The following is a 19780-nucleotide window of genomic DNA, read 5'->3' as shown; positions in this document are numbered from 1 at the left end:
TCTTCGTTGAAACGATGTGAGCGTTTGAAGCAGACGAGAAGATCAAAAAAAGCTGCATGTCCTACTTTCTCAAAGACAAAGTATCAACGTCAGCAAAAATTTGATTAGCAACGACCTTTAGAGTGTGGTACGTGTGACCGAACAGTCGCGATCGAGCTCTTTTAGCAGACCAAACGTACAGTATAGCCTAAAAGCTAGTCGCAGTGCATGAAGTAAAAAGCCTCGCCAGGGAACCCGGCCAACTCAACGCCGATACGACGCTCTTCACTCCACTTCACGTCAGAGAGCTCGATTCCGACTCAGCCAAGCTCGGGGAAGCTTCACCGAAAGACCTAGATGTTTTAGAAAGGAGTGCCGGCCAGTGGGCTAGCTTTTCGCTCGGCGAGTGCAAGAACTGGTATCCCGCACATACGGGAAGCAGAATGGCCGAAAACGACGCAAAGGCAACGAAAGCGGGCCCGAAAGAGTTTCGAAACTGGATCAAAGCGGACGGATCGACCGATTTTCTCCCAGAAGCCGATCGCTATCATCTCTTCGTCTCTCTCGCCTGCCCCTACGCCCATCGAGCGCTCATAGCCCGGTAAGCAAGGCAACCCGAATAAGCTCTCTCTCAATCGAACCAAAATATAGCAAACTCAAAGGTCTAGAACGCGTCATTCCTATCACGATCGTCGATTGGCTGCTCGATTACGAGAAGGGCTGGTCTTTCACGGACGCCAAAGCGAAATGTTCGCTCGAGCCCTACTACGGTTTCACGCACTTGCGTCAATTCTATCTCAAAACGGCGTCCGGCTTCGCCGGTCGCGTCACGGTTCCCGTATTGTGGGATCGTAAGCGCGAGACGATTTGCAGCACGGAATCGGCCGAAATAATTCGCATGTTCAATTCGGAATTCAATGAATTTTCCGAAAAGCCGGAGCAGCGCGATTTGGATTTGTATCCGGTGGAATTGCGAGAGAAAATTGATGAGATGAATTCGTGGATGGGAAAGTAACGAAAAAACAAAATTTTTTTGTTTATAACGAATTATATCTGTTTCTAGTACTATCAATAGTGGAGTTTACAAGTGCGGCTTCACTGATGCTCAGGAACAGTATGACGTCAATGTGAAGATATTGTTCGAAAGTCTGGATAAGGTGAGTTGAAAAGAATGTTGAATTTTATTTCTATTTTTATTGCATTCAGGTGGAGGGCATCCTTGCCAAGAGTCGCTATGTTTGTGGTGGTCGGCTGACCGAGTCTGATATTCAACTTTTCGTCACCCTCATTCGATTTGATCACGTGTATCACGGTCATTTCAAGGTACTGTACAAATGCGATTTGAAAATCTATATCCTCTTTCTTTTTCTAGTGCAATAAAAAGCGAATTGTTGACTATCCCAATATTTGGGCGTACACACGTGACATTTACAACACCATGGGAATTGGAGAGACGGTCGATTTCAATCACATACGTCGTCACTACATGGTTCGTTGACGTGCTATTTCTAAACGATAGAGAAATTGTTGATTGGTTTAAAGGAAAGTCACGTGGGTATTAACCCAAGGAGAATTGTCTCCGTCGGACCAGATCTCGATTTCACTGAACCGCACGGAAGGGACAAGATATAAGAAGAGAAAGAAACCGGTTTTTGTTAGCTTTGCTGCGTTGCTTATATTGAGTGCGTTGCTTATATTGAGTGACGTGACACACCAATTGCACATTCTTTTTTTCTTTTGTAGACTCATTTTTGCGATCTATAGAATTAGAACCTCTTGCGAGGGCAATTGAAACTCTACGAAAGACTCGGTGAGAGCAAAGTGCAAAGTAATTCTAATCAGGAACGATGCTCAAACGACCAAACCCACGCAGAGCCGTGGGAGGAGCAGCACCCCTATTTGGTTATCAGGGAGTGCGTATTAATATTAAAATAAGGGGACGGTCTCGTGATTTTCACTTCACGTTCACCGGGAACGTTTGGTGCGACGCCCAAGCTGCTGTCTTCAGCGGGACGATTTTCGTTTGCGTGCATCAAGTAACGTCGTGATCTTGAATTCGCGATCTTGAATTCGCGTTCGCGCTTCTTTTCCCCGAGTCCCCACGGTTCTCGTTGCAATTTGAGACCTGCTTTTTCTGCCGCGACTCGAAAGCATACACAAGTCCGAGTAAAAACAGGAGCGAAGGGTATCTTGGCGTCTCCGGTAAGCTCAGCTGCATGGTTCCGGCCTGCGTAAATACGTGCTTCTCGAAGCTTCCCCGCTTTCCCCTCCCATTCTCGCGGGTTTATCCGGGTCCGAGCGCAGCCTCGGAATTAATTAACTGCGTCGCGCTCCTTCGGACTCCAGTTTCAAGTTTCGCAAATTTAATTAAGACCACCTCGTGCATGGCTAACTTGTCAAAGTTAGGGTTCCTTTCGTTTCCTCTTCGTCTCCCTATTCCTCGGCTCAGGTTCCTTGCCCTCCCGAAATTAGAATCTATATTGGGCCGGAATCTTATGCATGTAACACGCGTTTCCCTAAGTAACGCATGCAAGTTTTCTGCTTACAGCCGATAAAACCGGTTCAATACAGTAATACAAAATAATTATTTTTTGTCCTCTCTCTATCAAAAAATCCTACTTTGAAATAGTACAGTAAGTCTGTTTGCCAGACTTTTAGCCTCATTAATTTATAATTATGAGCCAAGAATCTTGTAGATAGGCGCTGCAACTTTTGAACATATAGTAATTTTCGGTTTTCTAGCAGAGCAATGTCGGCAGAAGTTGTTTCCGCAGACTCATCTCCATACGATATACAATCAGAACAAGATAAAGTCTTACACCGTTTGAGTAATAGTTTGAGAATAGCAGTTGCTCTGCTGAACAAAACGGCTTTTACTTTTGAATGGGCCGGCAGCCATTGGGACGGTGGAAGGTCTGCGTTCATTGATGGAAGTCCAACTGGCACAAAGATTTCTCCTCGTGAAGGAATAGTTTTTGGAGGAGAGAAAAAATTTGGGTTATACGGTGTAGCCTACATGATGAGCTACTACTTCAAAATTGGCACCGAGCCTTACACATTAGATGTGGCTTTCAAAGTGGCTTTTAGAGGTGACAATTGGTGGAACGTAGGAATAGTGAAGAGCCACGTGCAAGCTACAAAGCAAAGATACGACGACCTCAGACTGTCGTCTTTTATAGCTACTAACAAATCAGCAGAAATTCTTCTTGACGAACGCCGATTTACCGTGACAGGCAAACAAGGCACCGGCTCTCATTGCTCCCTAACCATTACAATTGAGTACAACGGTGAACGTCAATCTACGGAAAGTAGTTAAAAAGCCTTTGAACAACGTTCTGCATGATTAGCTGTTAGTTGCCATTGCCTGTGTCTGCTAAACTGACCAAATGCTTTAAAAGACGCTCAATGTTACGCTTAATGTTATACATGTGCTGTGTAGTGTGTTTTGTCTGCTATAGGAATTGCCCAATTTACATGTACTGTTTATGTAATCACTGTTACGAGTACATGCCTCTTGGAAAATGCTTTGGCAGAGCCTGATTATTATCAAGGCTTCTCGTCAGAGGCAGAAAAGCATGTTACCACGGTAACGTTGGTCCGCCGCAGCAGCGTCAAAAAAAAGCAAATCTAGTTAACTTTCTGCACAGCCACTTCCGTTACAAATACGTGTAACTTTTTTGTTTTACAGCATATAAGGATCGTGACTAAATCATAGAGATACAAAAGTTTAAGACTAAATTGATGTTGTGACGTCACAGTGCTACAATTCCTCGACGTCACGTCATATACGGGAGTTCGAAGCACAGCTTTCGCTGCCTTTGCGTCGTTTTCTGCCGCAAAAGAGTTTCGAAACTGGACAAAAGCTGACGAATTTTCTCCCAGAAGCGGATCGCTATCATCTTTTCGCCTTTCTCGCCTGTCCTTTGGCCTAGACTACGCCTTGCCCCATCGAACACAGTGTCGCTCCGTGACTCGTACGGTTTCGCTCCTATCACAATCGTTCATTTTCTGTAGACTCGGTTTCGCGCAGACGTTGTTCTGCACCCAATTTGATCAGCGGGTTAGGGTTAGGTCTCACTCTCACTCACTCACTCACGTAGACTCACTCCTAGCTAAGTGCATTGGGTTTATATCTTCTGAACAGTCAGAAGCCGCAGCGTGCTTTAATCATGATGATTGAGTTTGAAGGAGTCTTCCCGAATGCCCATCGCCTTACAATACCTATGATTGCGCCCCTTGAAAAATTCAAGCGTGAGTGTTTCTCGCTCCAACCTTTCGCCTTGGAGGCCATCGACCGCAGAATTCAAGGCGATGACAAAGAGCGGCTGGGGAAGTCTAGTTGCGGCGAGGAATGAAAACAGTCCGTCCGTGGCTTCAAGGTCGTCCCTACATGGTGCTCTTTCCGCGTACGGTGGCCTATGCTTGCATCGTGATGTACGGCTAAAGCCATATGGATAGCCTTCTCCGTTCTTTCCTCATTTTATCAAGCGTTCTCCGGTCTTTTGCGTTAAAAATTACCGGGGCGCGGTGACGTACATTAGAAAGCGCATTCCTTCTGCGTATTAATTTTCCAGAAGAAGTATAAGTATAGAGTGGGTGTGGAGAGAATCCAATGCTATCTCTGCTATTGCTATGGCCCCGCTATTTATTTTACTGATGTCGAAGCCAAATCTCTTGCGCATGAATTTGTTTTGGCAACTGCCTTCGTTAGGTACGGAGATCCTCTACTGCTACGGGGATATAAGCGAGCGATTTCTTTACCAGAACCAGTTCACAACCACACGCAGACCACTTCAGTGATCATATCTGCCTACGCAAGTGTACAAGTATGGTACAACTGTCTATTATTTTGTGTTTCTGCCTGGCCACTGCTGGCTGGGTTGCATCATGGCCCGTAGCAAGACGGGAAAGCAATTCTAATAATACTGCTGCGGGCGGTGTTTTCATTACCGTCAATGTCAATAAAGGATCACGTAGCGGCGACGCCGATTGTGAATCGATCTCTGATTTGAAGAGCCGACTCACTGCTGTAGAAGAGATTCTCCAGCAAATCGTGGGAAACACCGATCAACCGACCGTTGCCGCAACTCCGACAGTTACCGCAACTCGGACCGTTACTGCAACTCGGACCGTTACCGCCGCTACTCCGACTCCTACCCCTGAACGTGAGCCTCTGCGTTCATGCAAGGACACGCTCGACCAAGGCTTCACTGACAGTGGCGTGTATACTATTGATCCAGATGACGGTTACGGACCTTTTGAAGTGTACTGTGACATGGAAACGGCTGGTGGGGGCTGGGCCGTCTTTCAAAGACGAGAAGACGGGTCTGTCGACTTCCTTCGAGATTGGATTGACTATAAAAATGGTTTTGGCGATTTGAACAACGAGTTCTGGCTAGGTTTGGACAAAATTAGTAGGCTGACAAAAGAGTCGCTACAAACAATTCGATTTGACTTGTCAGATTTTGATGGCAACAGTAGGTACGCTCAATATAAAGCATTTGAAGTTGGAAACGAAGCATCAGGATATATTCTAAATATTGGGTCGTATTCTGGAGATGCTGGCGACTCTTTTGCAAAACAGAATGGAATGAAATTCAGCACAAGGGATAAAGATCAGGACGTTAATTCTATTAATTGCGCTCAGAAATTCAAGGGCGCTTGGTGGTACGCTCGCTGTCATCAATCAAATCTAAACGGAATTTATCACGAAGGAGCTCACGAAACGTATGCTGATGGTATTAACTGGTACATGTGGAAAGGGCAACATTATTCGCTAAAGTTTACTGAAATGAAGATGCATCCAGAGTGATCTAATTAATTAAACTATTGTTTTTTCGTGTGTGTCCGAAGTTGTTTCGAAGAATAATAAATTGTCTGTCACATGTTACCTGTGTACGTGTGCGCACGCAACGCTCGCGAGTCTTGCCGTTTCTTGCGCGCCCTCCGCTTTCAACGGCTCTAATCAGGTTCGGTGAAACGATTATCGTACCGCATTTTTATGATCACCGGGTTTCTTCTATCCCTGAAAGGAATTTATCGTAGAGGCGGCTTTTCCTGTTTACGAAAGGCGTAGGCTCAGTTCAGTTCAGTTCAGTTCACAGTTTTATTTTAATACGGAAATCCTTCAGCACATGGGCCGATCTTCCAGGAAACCGTATACAGGGGAATGACAGTAAAAGGAGGAAAGAGAAAAAATAACAATATTTATATCTATAACTATATAACCTCTAAATCAGTACACAGAGTGTTGATTGAAATAGTTCTTCAGGCCCAATTTAAAGATCGCTGGATCATTACTCCCTCTTATGATTGCCGAAAGCGAATTCCATAGAGTTTGCATGGCTAATATAGGAAGCCGCCAAGCAAATACCGAATGCCTCAGTGCGAGCATCAACGGCGGAAAAAGCCTCGTGTGGACGTGTACAGTACATCGTCTTGAGCTGGCCCATCGTCTTGCCGCAATGGAACGTGCACTAGAGTGCCCTGCGTCCCAGGGAACCATTTTTTATTTTGTTCATTTTTTGACCGACTTTTGTTTGTGCAGTGCACACCAAATGCAGGGCCTACCGTAAATGCATCACGTGATACAGATCAGTCGCGTACATGCAGAACAATGCACTTTGACGCATCTGTGCAGTTTAGGTGGGTGGAGCACGCAACGCCTGGTTTTGCGTAAACACGGGCATTACGAGAAATGACGACAGTGGCTCGAACATCTTCCATACATGGTGCGTAGTAGGCTCGTATCCAGCCTGTTATCCGGGCGGCTCTTACTGCGTGAGCCTGGATAACAGGCTGGATACGAGCCTAGGTGCGTAGAAGACCGCTATTAAGTTGAGCACATGCGTATATTACGGAATGAGATTATTTGTCTTCGATTTGAAGGAGATTTGATAAAACTTTGCAGAATCGCAATGTTTCGCCGGTTCTTATACCACAGCAGGAACTGATATAAACAAGCCCTGCCTGTGCGTTTTCAACAGTACTGGTAAAGTTCAACTTCTCAGTATGGTGCAACTGTCCATCATTTTCTGTTTTTGTCTGGTCGTTGCTGACTTGGTTGAATCAGGGCTCGTAACAAAACGGGAAAATGATTCTAATTGCAGTGTTACCACTGCTGAAGGTGTGTCTGTTACTGTCAGTGTCAATGGAGGATCGCGTTGCGGCACTGACTGTAAAATGAACTGCTGCGCCGATGTGAAGAATCGACTCACTGCCATAGAACAGGCTCTTCAGCAAATTGTACTCGAAAAAAATGCCACCAATCCTACCACTACTCCCACTGCTACTCCTACCTCTGAACGTGATCCTTTGCGTTCATGCAAAGAGACTCTCGACCAAGGCTTCACTGAAAGTGGCGTGTATACTATTGATCCCGATGACGGTTACGGGCCTTTTGAAGTGTACTGTGACGTGGAAACGGCTAGTGGGGGTTGGGCCGTCTTTCAGAGACGAGAAGACGGGTCTGTCGACTTCTATCGAGATTGGGTTGACTACAAAAAGGGATTCGGCGATTTGGACAAAGAGTTCTGGCTTGGTTTGCACAAAATTAGGAGGCTGACCAAAGAGTCTCCACAAGCACTTCGATTTGACATGTCGGATTTGAAGGCAACAGCAGATATGCTCAATATCAAACGTTTGACGTGAGAAACGAAGCATCAGGATACTTCCTCACTGTTGCTTCGTATTCTGGCAATGCTGGGGACTCTTTTTCACAACACAATGAGCAACGCTTCACCACGAAAGATAAAGACCAAGACCTGTGGAGTGGTCATTGTGCTCAAGAATATAAAGGGGGTGGTGGTATTATGCCTGCCATTACTCAAATCTGAACGGGATTTATCAGGGAGGAGCTAACAAAAGTATGCTGAGGGTATGAATTGGAGCTCATGGAAAGGATGGAATTATTCACTCAAGTTCACTGAAATGAAAGTGCGCCCAAAGTAGCAACAGTATCCAATTTGCTACTGAATTTCTTGCAAACTTTTGTGACACTTTTTGCTTGTGGAGCATTGCTTGTCCTCTTTTGTTTTGTTCTTTTTGATGTTTTGTATTGGTTAATGAATTTTCTGTCACGTGGATGCGCACGCTACTGTTCTACGTAAATAGCTGAGTCCCTAGCTTTAGAAATCGTTAGACTAAGAGTCATGACGCCTAAGGTATTCTTTTTCTTCGGCTTGGTCGCCTTGAGTCACGTAAGCTCGGTACTTTCAGCCTCGTTGGCTGCAAGAAGTACAACGACGACTAGTAGCAATTACGACGTGGACACTAAATGCGTCAATGTGAGTATCAACATCAGTGACGCAGAAAAGTCAATCACTCATCGTCTCGCCGCGATTGAACGTACGCTGGAGCGAATTGAGAAGGGCCTCGTGGACAATGCATCGGTTAGAGGCAGTATCGTGTTTCGTAACTGCAAAGAAATTCTTACGTACGGTTTCACTAAAAGTGGTGTTTATGAGATTAATCCTATGGACGGGCATGGCTGGTTTGACGTCTATTGTGACATGGAAACGGATGGTGGGGGTTGGGTCGTTTTTCAGAGACGAGAAGACGGGTCTGTCAACTTCTATCGAGATTGGGCTGACTATAAAACGGGGTTTGGCGATTTGGACAAAGAGTTCTGGCTAGGTCTGGACAAAATTAATAGACTGACAAAAGAGTCTCTACAAACGATTCGATTTGACTTGTCAGATTTTGATGGCAACAGTATGTACGCTCAATATAAAACTTTCAAAGTGGGAAACGAAGCATCAGGATATGTTCTCAATGTTTGGTCGTATTCTGGTAATGCTGGAGACTCTTTTATACCGCAATCTGATGGGATGAAGTTCAGCACGAAGGATAAAGATCAGGACACCTGGGATACTAGTTGTGCTCAGACGTTTAACGGTGGTTGGTGGTTTGGTGATTGTCATCACTCAAATTTAAACGGAATGTATCACAAAGGGGTTCACAAATCATTTGCTGATGGTGTTAACTGGAGGGCATGGAGAGGGTTTAAGTATTCACTCAAGTTCACTGAAATGAAAGTTCGTCCAAAGTAACTCATTGCATCTTGTTACAATCACTTTCTCACAAGCTCTTCCTGAATAGTGTTGTATTTTTGATGTCTTTTGCTATTTGACCAAATACTGTCTAGCCACAAATAAAAACATCGGACTTGAGCAATTTTTTGTCCTTCCTGCAGCGATCACGTGATCGCCCTCATCAGAGATCACAGAGTCGTAAGCGAAGTCGTGCACGCTTTTCGACGTTTTCGAACGGGGAAGTAAGGCGGAAAATAATGTCTCGACTACACTTTCGGGATTTCCACGCATCCATGTCTCTTCTAGGGTCCATGACGCATCTACTCAATCCAAACAGCTCCCTAATGACGTCTCTCTTGCAGACGGACAGACCAGGAGTCGGCTAAAGGGCGAAATGATTGCACTCACTAAGCTTCGTCGAAGGTCGTGATCACCGCACTGAGCTTGGTCAAAAAACTATTTCTTTTTTTTTGTAGAGCCTCTTCCAGCCTTGTCTCACCAAGTCGTTGGCTGTGTGCCTTTGCCTTAATTAAGTTGTTTCTCTTTCTATCTGTGGCGTCCGCGCTGGGAAAAAGAGCCGGACGGATGCCCTCTCGCAGTCAGTTAGGTGGGTCAAAGATTTAATTATACGACGGAACCCGAGCCGCTGCCGGAGCTGGAGCTGCACCGCACACCGGGTCAATTTGACAATGAAACGGCAGCTCTATACATGGAGTTGTTTGACCGTAGCTATGCATGGTTTGACCCCATTACTACTTAGAAGGCGGAAAAGCGTTGTTACGACGGGCGTATTGTACGGAATATTTTGTTTGCCTTGCTTGAAATAACTCCGGCCAAGGTACGGATATCCTGCACTTCTGCACGTATATAAGGCAGCGTTTTCTTCAGTAGAAGCAGTTCAACTTTCCGCCAAGTCGGTGCAAGAATGGTGCAGCTGTCTATCTTCTTTTGTTTCTGCCTGGCCACTGCTGGCTGGGTTGCATCAGAGCCTATAGCGAGACGGGAAAGCGCTTCTGATTGCAATAACAGCATTGCTGACGGTGTATCCGTTACTGTCAATGTCAACAGCCACAGTGGATCACGCTGTAGCGACGCCACTGAGCCTATTGGTTGTTGCGCCGATGTGAAGAGTCGTCTCACTGTCATAGAAGAGACTCTTCAGCAAATTTTGGAGAACACCAATGCTGCTAATGAACGTACTCCTCTGCGTACGTGCAAAGAGACTCTCGATCAAGGTTTCAATGAAAGTGGTGTGTATACTATTGATCCTGGCGATGGCTACGGTCCTTTTGAAGTGTACTGTGACATGGAGACGGATGGTGGGGGTTGGGCCGTTTTTCAAAGACGGGAAGACGGGTCTGTCGACTTCTATCGAAATTGGGTTGACTACAAAAATGGGTTTGGGGATTTGGGCAAAGAGTTCTGGCTAGGTCTGGACAAAATTAGTAGACTGACCAAAGAGTCTCCGCAGACAATCCGATTTGACCTGTCAGATTTTGATGGCAACAGTAGGTACGCTCAATATAAAACTTTTGAAGTGGGAAACGAAGCATCAGGATACGTTCTCAATTTTGGGTCATATTCTGGTGATGCTGGTGACTCTTTTATATTTTACTCCGGTGGAATGAAGATGAAGTTCAGCACAAGGGATAAAGATCAGGACACCTGGAGTAGTAGTAGTTGTGCTCAAGCATATAAAGGCAGTTGGTGGTATAGTGCTTGCCATTCTTCAAATTTAAACGGGATGTATCACAAAGGAGTTCACAAATCATACGCTGATGGCATTAATTGGTCCGCGTGGAGGGGAGCTTATTATTCGCTGAAGTTCACTGAAATGAAAGTTCGTCCAAACTGACTCGTTGCATCTTTTTCACAAGCGCTTTCTCACTATCTCTTCCTGACTAGTATTGTCTTTTTGCTGTCTTTTGCTATTTGACGAAATACTGTCTAGCCACAAATAAAAAACTTCGGACTTGCTTCCTGCAGCAATCACGTGATTGTCCTCAGAGATCATAAAGTTGTAGCAGGGCCGGCGCGACGGGTCCGGCAGGTCCGGCAGCTGCCGGACCAACATTTTGTAAAGCCAAAAAAATTATATTGACGTTAGGCAGTCTGGCCGTAGCTATATCACGTATAGCGGATTAGTGTACATATACAGGCGCCTTACCGTATATGCAACGTCGTCTAACCACTATGGTCTAACATGGCTGCCACTGAGTCCTCTACGGATTCTAGCCGGATTCCGCCGATTTTTCACCCTGGGACTTCGTTTGTTTGTCCGAAAGCGTTCGTTTGGATCCGGAGCAAACATCGTGAAGAGAAGCTTTCGTTCCAACTGGTGCGAAGAATTTCCTGGCTTCATTATAACATCCGTCTTGACGCGGCATTCTGTCACGTCTGCATGACTGCTTCTCACGGTAAGAAAAACTGATGGCGAGTACAAGAAGAGATCCAGCCTTTATAAAAAATAGTAGGCTAAGATGTTTTTGAGTGAGTTAATTAAAAACAATGTCTCGAGTGGGCGTGGTCAAAAAATTTTCGCGCGCGCAGCGCGCGCGAAAACTGCCGGGCCAACTTCAAAAACACTCCGCCGGCCCTGTGTAGCGAAGTCGTGGCACGCTTTTCGGCGTTTTCGTTGTCATTCTAACGGTCTTCATGGGCACTCTAAGCACCCTGACGATGAAGTAAGGCGGAAAATAATGTCTCGACTACACTTTCGGGATTTCCACGCATCCATGTCTCTTCTAGGGTCCATGACGCATCTACTCAATCCAAACAGCTCCCGAATGACGTCTCTCTTGCAGACGGACAGACCAGGACTCGGCTAAAGGGCGAAATGATTGCACTGTAAGCTTCGTCGAAGGTCGTGATCACCGCACTGAGCTTGGTCAAAAAACTATTTTTTTTTTTTTGTAGAGCCTCTTCCAGCCTTATCTCACCAAGTCGTTGGCTGTGTGCCTTTGCCTTAAATTGTTTTTCTTTCTATCTGTGGCGTCCGCAGCCGGACGGATGCCCTCTCGCAGTCAGTTAGGTGGGTCAAAGATTTAATTATACGACGGAACCCGAGCCGCTGCCGGAGCTGGAGCTGCACTGCACACCGGGTCAATTTGACAATGAAACGGCAGCTCTATCAATAGGCTATATATGGAGTTGTTTGGCCATAGCTATGCATGGTTTGACCCCATTACTACCTGTGTGTCCTTAGAAGGAGGAAAAGCGATGTTACGACGTGCGTATTGTACGGAATATTTTTTTGCCTTGCTTTAAATAACTCCGGCTAAGGTACCGATATCCTGCACTTTTGCACGTATATAAGGCAGCGTTTTCTTCAGTAGAAGCAGTTCAACTTTCCGCCAAGTCGGTGCAAGAATGGTGCAGCTGTCTATCTTCTTTTGTTTCTGCCTGGCCACTGCTGGCTGGGTTGCATCAGAGCCTATAGCGAGACGGGAAAGCGCTTCTGATTGCAATAACAGCACTGCTGACGGTGTATCCGTTACTGTCAATGTCAACAGCCACAGTGGATCACGCTGTAGCGACGCCACTGAGCCTATTGGTTGTTGCGCCGATATGAAGAGTCGCCTCACTGTCATAGAACAGATTCTTCAACGAATTTTGCAAAACACCAATGAGGCTACTCCATCTGCTACTGCGGCTCCTGAACGTGATCCTCTGCGTACGTGCAAAGAGACTCTCGACCAAGGTTTCGATGAAAGTGGTGTGTATACTATTGATCCAGGCGATGGCCACGGACCTTTTGAAGTGTACTGTGACATGGAGACGGATGGTGGGGGTTGGACCGTTTTTCAAAGACGGGAAGACGGGTCTGTCGACTTCTATCGAAATTGGGTTGACTACAAAAATGGATTCGGCGATTTGAATAAAGAGTTCTGGCTAGGTTTGGACAAAATTAGTAGGCTGACAAAAGAGTCGCCACAAACACTTCGAATTGACATGTCAGATTTTGATGGCAACAGTAGATATGCTGAGTATAGAACGTTTGAAGTGGGAAACGAAGCATCTGGATATGTTCTTGATGTTGTGTCATATTCTGGTAATGCTGGTGACTCTTTTTCACAGCAACGTGGAATGAAGTTTAGCACGAGGGATAAAGATCAGGACACCTGGGGTAAAAGTTGTTCCTTTGAATATAAGGGTGCTTGGTGGTATACTTCCTGCCATAATTCAAATCTGAACGGATTCTATTACAAAGGAGTTCACAAAACGCCCGCTGATGGTATTAACTGGTCCTCGTGGAAAGGGTATTATTACTCACTGAAGTTTACCGAAATGAAGGTGCGTCCGAAGTAACAATCTTTTGTGCATGAACGTCTTTTGATGTTATTGTGTTGTGAGTGGCCTGTCCTTGTTTTCTTCAAAGGAAATCTTTGTCTGTCACGTGAGTATTTTATACGTCCTTCGTATGCGCACGCAACCGCCGAAACCTTGGAGCTTTTCTCGCCATGCCCTCCGCGTGTAACGAATGTCGCTCTGGGGTAAACAGATGTGCCGGGTTTTCGCGTGGTCGCTTGTGAAACGGGTTCTTCGAATAAACCATGGCCAGTCTTGCCGGACCAGCTCTAATCACGTCTTTTGGTTGAGAAACGAATATCGTACCGCAATTTTATGGCGCCCGGGTTTTCTTCTATCCCTAAACGGAGAGACGGCTTTTCCTGTTTACGAAAAGCCGCACGACTGGTCTTAGGATTACTTTAGCGTCTTCAAATAGCTGATGTTTCTGCTACTTTGCTTGGCCTAAGCCTCTCAACCCCTGTCTCAACGGAATCAACCAGTCTCAACCTGTCTCAACCCTAGCTAGCTGCTGTGTGTTTCCACAGTGTATGCCCTCAGAATTAGTGACAAACGGGACGAGCTTCCAAATGCTTTCTATCATTTTCACGGACCTCTTTTACTCAAGCGTCTCCTTTAGCTTGCATACTTATTGTTATTGATGGACTCGTCTCATCATCCATCGTATTATTAGTATTGATTTTTTAATAGGTAGCATACTCGGGTTTACTTTCTATCATGAAAGGAGCGTTTGCGCTCACAAGAAGGACGCTTAGTTGTCACTTGAAAAAACAAGCAGCTACTTCGACGTCACTTTCAGCGGGCTCACCGTCGCTAAGGAACGCAACGCGCATAGTCATTGACTCCGTTCGCGTTGTGTTCATCTAGCTTGTGAGCTGCAACTATCTCTATTATCTAACCCGTTGGCTCTGTGCCTTTGCCCTAAGTTGTTTCTCTTTCTATCTGTGGCGTCCGCGCTTAGGAAAAAGAGTCGGACGGATGCCCTCTCGCGGTCAGTTAGGTGGGTCGAAGATTTAACTGTACGACGGAACCCGAGCCGCTGCCGGAGCTGGAGCTGCACCGAACACGGGGTCAATTTGAGAATGAAACGGCAGCTCTATCAATTGGCTATATATGGAGTTGTTTGACCACACTGCTATCTATGTGTAACGTAGAAAAGGAGGAAAACGTTGCTACGACATGCTTATTTTACGGAATGTTTTTTGTTTGCCTTGTTCTAAATGATTCCGGTTTAGGTGTGGATATCCTATGCTAGCTGCTGCACGTATATAAGTGAGCGTTTTCTTCAGTAGAACCAGATCAACTTTCCGCCAAGTCGGTGCAAGAATGGTGCAGCTGTCTATCTTCTTTTGTTTCTGCCTGGCCACTGCTGGCTGGGTTGCATCAGAGCCTGTAGCGAGACGGGAAAGCGCTTCTGATTGCAATAACAGCGCTGCTGACGGTGTATCCGTTACTGTCAATGTCAACAGTCACGGTGGATCAGGCTTTAGCAGCGCCGCTGAGCCTATTGGTTGTTGCGCCGATGTGAAGAGTCGTCTCACTGTCATAGAAGAGATTCTTCAGCGAATTTTGGAAAACACCAACGTTGCACATGAACGTACTCCTCTGCGTACGTGCAAAGACACTCTCGATCAAGGTTTCAATGAAAGTGGTGTGTATACTATTGATCCAGGCGATGGTTACGGACCTTTTGAAGTGTACTGTGACATGGAAACGGATGGTGGGGGTTGGGCTGTTTTTCAAAGACGGGAAGACGGGTCTGTCGACTTCTATCGAGATTGGGTTGACTACAAAAATGGATTCGGCGATTTGGACAAAGAGTTCTGGCTAGGTTTGGACAAAATTAGTAGACTGACCAAAGAGTCTCCGCAGACAATTCGATTTGACCTTTCAGATTTTGATGGCATAGTAGATATGCTCAGTATAAAACGTTTGAAGTGGAAAACGAAGCATCTGGATATGTTCTCAATATTGGGTCATATTCTGGGAACGCTGGTGACTCTTTTACGTTCCAAGATGGGAGTAAGTTTAGCGCGAGGAATAAAGATCAGGACACCGATCCACACAATTGTGCCATTTTATATAAGGGAGCTTGGTGGTATAGTATCTGCCATCATTCAAATTTGAACGGATTCTATTACAAAGGAGTTCACACAAGGCCTGGTAATGGTGTTAACTGGCGTGCGTGGAAAGGGTATAATTATTCACTGAAGTTTACCGAAATGAAGGTGCGTCCGAAGTAACAATCCTTACTACTTGAACGTCTTTTGATTTCCCTGTGTTGTGAGTGGTCTGTCCTTGTTTTCTTCTAAGAAAATCTTTGTCTGTCACGTGAGTATTTTATACGTCCTTCGTATGCGCACGCAACCGCCGAAACTTTGAAGCCGTTTCTCGCCATGCCCTCCGCTTTCAACAGCCCTAATCATGTCATATGGTAACGAACGTCGCACCGGGGTAAGCAGATGTGCCGGGTTTTCGCGTGGTCGCTTGTGAAACGGTTTCCTCGAATAAATCGTAAACGCCGGCGTTTCCTGTTTACGAGAATAGTATAAATAGCCGGCCAGCAGCTTCAGAAATCAATTCAGAGTCATGAATCACCTTCTCTTCTGCTTGGTCGCCTTGAGTCACATAAACTCGGTACTCTCGGCTCCTTTGGCTGCAAGAAGCAATTACGAAGTGAGTAGCAAATGCGTCAATGTGAGTATCAACATCAATGACGGAGAAAAGTCGATTTCTCATCGTCTCGCCGCGATTGAACGTACGCTGGAGCGAATTGAGAAGGGCCTCGTGGACAATTCTTCGGTTAGAGGAAGTATCGTGTTTCGTAACTGCAAAGAAATTCTTACATACGGTTTCACTAAAAGTGGTGTTTATGAGATTAATCCTATGGACGGGCATGGCTGGTTTGACGTCTATTGTGACATGGAAACAGATGGTGGGGGTTGGGTCGTTTTTCAGAGACGAGAAGACGGGTCTGTCAACTTCTATAAAGATTGGGTTGACTACAAAAATGGGTTTGGCGATTTGAAGAAAGAGTTCTGGCTAGGTCTGGACAAAATTAGTAGATTGACGAAAAACTCTCCGCAAACAATTCGATTTGACTTGTCAGATTTTGATGGCAACAGTAGGTACGCTCAATATAAAACTTTCGAAGTGGGAAACGAAGCATCAGGATATGTTCTCAATGTTGGGTCATATTCTGGTAATGCTAGTGACTCTTTCATACCGAGTTCCAATGGGATGAAGTTCAGCACAAAGGATAAAGATCAGGACACCTGGGATAGTAGTTGTGCTCAGACATATAACGGTGGTTGGTGGTATGGTGCTTGCCATGACTCAAACTTAAACGGAATATATCACGAAGGGGTTCACAAATCGTACGCTGATGGTATTAATTGGGAGGGGTGGAGAGGGCACAATTATTCGCTGAAGTTCACTGAAATGAAAGTTCGTCCAAAGTAACTCATTGCATCTTTGTCACAAGCGCTTTCTTGTTAGCCTTTTTGTTTGTTGTCAGGCGAAATATGTACTTTCCATATTGATCCAAGCCAATAATCACGTGATCGCCCTCATAGATCGAGTCGCAGCTAAGTCGTGGCACGCTTTTCGACGTTTTCGAACGGTCTTCGTGGGCACTCTAAGCACCCTGACGATGAAGTAAGCGGAAAATAATGTCTCGACTACACTTTCGGGCCACACATGGTCCTTGCGAGAGATTTCCACGCGTCAATGTCTCTTCTAGAATCCATGACGCGTCTACTCAATCCAAACAGCTCTCTAATGACGCCGTTCTTACAGACAGACAGACCAGGAGTCGGATAAGGTCATTAGGGGCGAAAAGGATTGCACTGTAGGCACGCATATACACAGGATGAAGGCGAAGGCTGCCTCAATCAACCTCATGCAGTCCCCTGCTGAACCGCTTACTAAGGATTTAGTAGATTTTCTTTTATACAAAGATCAACACCTTGCACAAGAAAGACGGTGAATGAGCGAAAACGAGGAGATGTAGTGTACCAGATAGTGTACCAGATATTGCACAAGCAGGAGGTGTAGCTAGACAACTTGGAACCACCTAAAATGTCAGCATTTGTGTGCTTCTTTATATTTAGGTCGTCCAATATCAAACCGTTTGGTGAGACACTAACTTAGTCAAAAGCCAGGTAAAAAGAAAGACAAAACTATTGAATTTAACAAATCCTCTGTCTCCCCCAGCCTTGACACCGTTTCATTTCTTTCCCCAAAAACAAGAACTCGTCGCCGTCGTCGTCGCGATCGAGCTCCGTCGTGCTGGTCGACCACCGCACTTTGATTCCCTCGTCGCAAACGTAATCCTCTCCGACATCCGGTTTCTCGTCTGACCGGAGGCGGACGATAGAGAATTTGTCCTCGCGACCCCATCCAAATCTCCTTACGCGGATGATAGGGCTCGTGAAGAGGATTATTCGCTAGATAGAATCTTGTTGCAAGGAACTGTTATTTTCATTTGTTGACCGATTTTTGTTTGCACATACAGTGTATGCCCAAGCCACCTAGACCGTGTCCAAACGGGCTTTGCCCAAATGCATGACGTGCAGACTGGAAGCGAAGCCGTTGGTTACCTTTCCGTTGGCAGATTGCCCCAAGAGATCAATGAATGCACTTTGACCTTGGCGTGTGCATTTTTAGGTAGGCAGAGCTCGCGACGCCGGGTTTGACGTCAACTATATGAGATATGACGACATATTTTGTTTGTCTTGCTCATCCTTTCCTTATCAGGCGATCTTAGGTTTGAAGGAGATCTACTTGGCGGAAACCACAATGTCTCGAAGGGACTTTGCACGAACTGATATATAAGCGATCGAACCTAAGCGTTTTCGACAGTAGTGTTTGACTTCCCGGTATGGTACAAGTGACTATCATTTTTTGTTTGTGTCTGGCCACTGCTGACTTGGTTGCATCAGGTTCCGTAGCAAGACAGGGAAACGATTCTGATTGCAGCAGTACGAGTAGCGTCACTGCTGAAGGTGTGTCGGTTACCGTCAATGTCAATAGAGGATCACATTCTCATCGTAAAATGGACTGCTGCGCCGATGTGAAGAGTCGACTTGCTGCCATAGAACAGGTTCTTCAGCAAATTACACTGGGAGGAAACGCCGCCGCCCCTACCACTACTCCCACTGCTACTCCCACTGCTACTCCCACTGCTACTCCCACTGATCCTCTGCGTACGTGCAAAGAGACTCTCGATCAAGGCTTCACTGAAAGTGGCGTGTATACTATTGATCCAGATGACGGTTACGGACCGTTTGAAGTGTACTGTGACATGGAAACGGATGGTGGGGGTTGGGCTGTTTTTCAAAGACGGGAAGACGGGTCGGTCGACTTCTATCGAGATTGGGTTGACTACAAAAATGGATTCGGCGATTTGGGCAAAGAGTTCTGGCTAGGTTTGGACAAAATTAACAGGCTTACAAAAGAGTCTCAGCAAACACTTCGAATTGACATGTCAGATTTTGATGGCAATAGTAGATATGCTCAGTACAAGACGTTTGAAGTGGGAAACGAAGCATCAAAGTATGTTCTTACTCTTGCCTCGTATTCGATGCTGGTGACTCTTTTACGTACCAAAACGGGATGAAATTCAGCACGAAGGATAAACACCACAGCCCGGTCAGCCATAATTGTGCTGAGAGATATGATGGTGCTTGGTGGTATAGGGACTGTCATCGGTCAAATCTAAACGGTCTGTATCACAGCTCTGGAGCTATCACAACGTTTGCTAACGGCATTGATTGGAAAACATGGAGAGGCCATTATTATTCGCTGAAGTTCACTGAGATGAAAGTGCGTCCAAAATAGCCATTCTTTTTGCTGTTGTCACAGTCTGAGTCACACTAGTCGTGCCTTTCTGACTCACTTTTTTGTTTTGCTTTTTTCGCGCCTTCCCAACTCGCTTTTTGTTTCCCCCTTGTTCGTTGTCTGGCCACAGTTTTTTTTAGCCTCGTACCCAGACCTTTCTCTGTGTCCCGTATAACGGTCCCCAGCGAAAGGTCTGGTACGGCTCCGCCCCAAATGTTCCAGAGGACCAATTAGTGAGGGCGTGTCCTTACGCACGCGAAGCAGGAACGTCGAAGATCGACGTTCCTGCTTCGATTGGAACCGATAGAACCGTCTTCGACGTATGTTCACATTTCGTTCGTAAGCATTGCAACAGTTCTGGGTCCTATCTGCGCCGAAACGGCTACACAAAGCTTACGAACAAGATGCAAACATACGTCGCGAATGTCGAAGACGGTTTTATCGAAGCAGGAACGTCGATCTCGAAGAGTTGATCGACGTTCCTGCTTCGCGTGCGTAAGGACACGCCCTCACTAATTGGTCCTCAGGAACATTTGGGGCGGAGCCGTACCAGACCTTTCGCTGGGGACCGTTATACGGGACACAGAGAAAGGTCTGGGTACGAGGCTAAGTTTTTTTCG

The 19780-nt window shown here is 45.9% G+C and overlaps 5 protein-coding genes, 2 long non-coding RNA genes and 4 pseudogenes across 10 annotated transcripts; 10 read left to right on the top strand and 1 right to left on the bottom strand.

Annotated features, from left to right (window-relative positions):
- The first annotated feature begins 8 nt into the window (after window positions 1-8).
- Window positions 9-1839, top strand: LOC136194941 (glutathionyl-hydroquinone reductase YqjG-like). 2 transcript variants are annotated; one of them, XM_065984200.1, is made up of 7 exons: window positions 9-127; window positions 182-580; window positions 631-990; window positions 1043-1136; window positions 1186-1302; window positions 1352-1468; window positions 1522-1839. In XM_065984200.1, exons 2-7 carry the CDS (start codon window positions 423-425, stop codon window positions 1609-1611), a joined length of 936 nt encoding a protein of 311 aa, XP_065840272.1. In that variant the 5' UTR covers window positions 9-127; window positions 182-422; the 3' UTR covers window positions 1612-1839. The 2 variants fall into 2 exon arrangements, with proteins under 2 accessions (XP_065840272.1, XP_065840271.1); XM_065984199.1 differs by having other exon boundaries at window positions 9-580.
- Window positions 1320-1586, bottom strand: LOC136194942 (uncharacterized). The gene is made up of 2 exons (XR_010671727.1): window positions 1543-1586; window positions 1320-1487 (listed from the first exon to the last, which is right to left on the bottom strand). It is a non-coding gene; the product is annotated as an uncharacterized lncRNA (long non-coding RNA).
- An 83-nt stretch (window positions 1840-1922) lies between the features above and the next one.
- On the top strand, window positions 1923-3501 carry LOC136194369 (uncharacterized). The gene is made up of 2 exons (XR_010671626.1): window positions 1923-2181; window positions 2722-3501. It is a non-coding gene; the product is annotated as an uncharacterized lncRNA (long non-coding RNA).
- Window positions 3502-3791: 290 nt separating this feature from the next.
- Window positions 3792-5885, top strand: LOC136194994 (ryncolin-4-like). The gene is made up of 2 exons (XM_065984260.1): window positions 3792-4690; window positions 4744-5885. The coding sequence occupies exon 2, from the start codon at window positions 4808-4810 to the stop codon at window positions 5789-5791; it is 984 nt and encodes a 327-aa protein (XP_065840332.1). The 5' UTR covers window positions 3792-4690; window positions 4744-4807; the 3' UTR covers window positions 5792-5885.
- Window positions 5886-7081: 1196 nt separating this feature from the next.
- LOC136194475 (ryncolin-1-like) lies at window positions 7082-7998 on the top strand (annotated as a pseudogene).
- Window positions 7999-8096: 98 nt separating this feature from the next.
- LOC136194363 (fibrinogen C domain-containing protein 1-like) lies at window positions 8097-9149 on the top strand. The gene has a single exon (XM_065983457.1). The coding sequence runs from the start codon at window positions 8130-8132 to the stop codon at window positions 9027-9029; it is 900 nt and encodes a 299-aa protein (XP_065839529.1). The 5' UTR covers window positions 8097-8129; the 3' UTR covers window positions 9030-9149.
- A 37-nt stretch (window positions 9150-9186) lies between these two features.
- LOC136194362 (ryncolin-1-like) lies at window positions 9187-10989 on the top strand. Of its 2 annotated transcripts, none has more exons than XM_065983456.1 (4): window positions 9187-9253; window positions 9318-9434; window positions 9488-9849; window positions 9903-10989. In XM_065983456.1, exon 4 carries the CDS (start codon window positions 9937-9939, stop codon window positions 10864-10866), a length of 930 nt encoding a protein of 309 aa, XP_065839528.1. In that variant the 5' UTR covers window positions 9187-9253; window positions 9318-9434; window positions 9488-9849; window positions 9903-9936; the 3' UTR covers window positions 10867-10989. The 2 variants fall into 2 exon arrangements, with proteins under 2 accessions (XP_065839528.1, XP_065839527.1); XM_065983455.1 differs by having other exon boundaries at window positions 9900-10989.
- Window positions 10990-11900: 911 nt separating this feature from the next.
- Window positions 11901-14548, top strand: LOC136194361 (microfibril-associated glycoprotein 4-like). 2 transcript variants are annotated; one of them, XR_010671621.1, is made up of 3 exons: window positions 11901-12293; window positions 12344-14189; window positions 14281-14548. XR_010671621.1 is itself a non-coding variant. In XM_065983454.1 (2 exons), exon 2 carries the CDS (start codon window positions 12381-12383, stop codon window positions 13317-13319), a length of 939 nt encoding a protein of 312 aa, XP_065839526.1. In that variant the 5' UTR covers window positions 11901-12293; window positions 12344-12380; the 3' UTR covers window positions 13320-14548. The 2 variants fall into 2 exon arrangements, 1 of the variants encoding a protein (XP_065839526.1); XM_065983454.1 differs by having other exon boundaries at window positions 12344-14548.
- Window positions 14549-14618: 70 nt separating this feature from the next.
- Window positions 14619-15686, top strand: LOC136194359 (microfibril-associated glycoprotein 4 pseudogene; annotated as a pseudogene).
- A 15-nt stretch (window positions 15687-15701) lies between these two features.
- Window positions 15702-16788, top strand: LOC136194360 (ficolin-2 pseudogene; annotated as a pseudogene).
- A 1393-nt stretch (window positions 16789-18181) lies between these two features.
- On the top strand, window positions 18182-19281 carry LOC136194544 (microfibril-associated glycoprotein 4 pseudogene; annotated as a pseudogene).
- The last annotated feature ends 499 nt before the right edge of the window (window positions 19282-19780 follow it).

The sequence above is a fragment of the Oscarella lobularis genome, chromosome 13, assembly GCF_947507565.1.
Source record: "Oscarella lobularis chromosome 13, ooOscLobu1.1, whole genome shotgun sequence".
In the NCBI taxonomy this organism is placed as follows: domain Eukaryota; kingdom Metazoa; phylum Porifera; class Homoscleromorpha; order Homosclerophorida; family Oscarellidae; genus Oscarella; species Oscarella lobularis.
Note: the sequence above shows the minus strand (reverse complement) of the source record. Positions and strands in the feature narration are given on the sequence as shown.

Coding starts and splice junctions, on each gene's coding strand:
- LOC136194941 (XM_065984200.1), top strand. CDS start 423: ATGGCCGAAAACGACGCAAAGGCAACGAAAGCGGGCCCGAAAGAGTTT. Junction 581..630: donor CATCGAGCGCTCATAGCCCG/GTAAGCAAGGCA, acceptor ACCAAAATATAG/CAAACTCAAAGGTCTAGAAC. Junction 1,137..1,185: donor TGTTCGAAAGTCTGGATAAG/GTGAGTTGAAAA, acceptor TATTGCATTCAG/GTGGAGGGCATCCTTGCCAA.
- LOC136194994 (XM_065984260.1), top strand. CDS start 4,808: ATGGTACAACTGTCTATTATTTTGTGTTTCTGCCTGGCCACTGCTGGC.
- LOC136194363 (XM_065983457.1), top strand. CDS start 8,130: ATGACGCCTAAGGTATTCTTTTTCTTCGGCTTGGTCGCCTTGAGTCAC.
- LOC136194362 (XM_065983456.1), top strand. CDS start 9,937: ATGGTGCAGCTGTCTATCTTCTTTTGTTTCTGCCTGGCCACTGCTGGC.
- LOC136194361 (XM_065983454.1), top strand. CDS start 12,381: ATGGTGCAGCTGTCTATCTTCTTTTGTTTCTGCCTGGCCACTGCTGGC.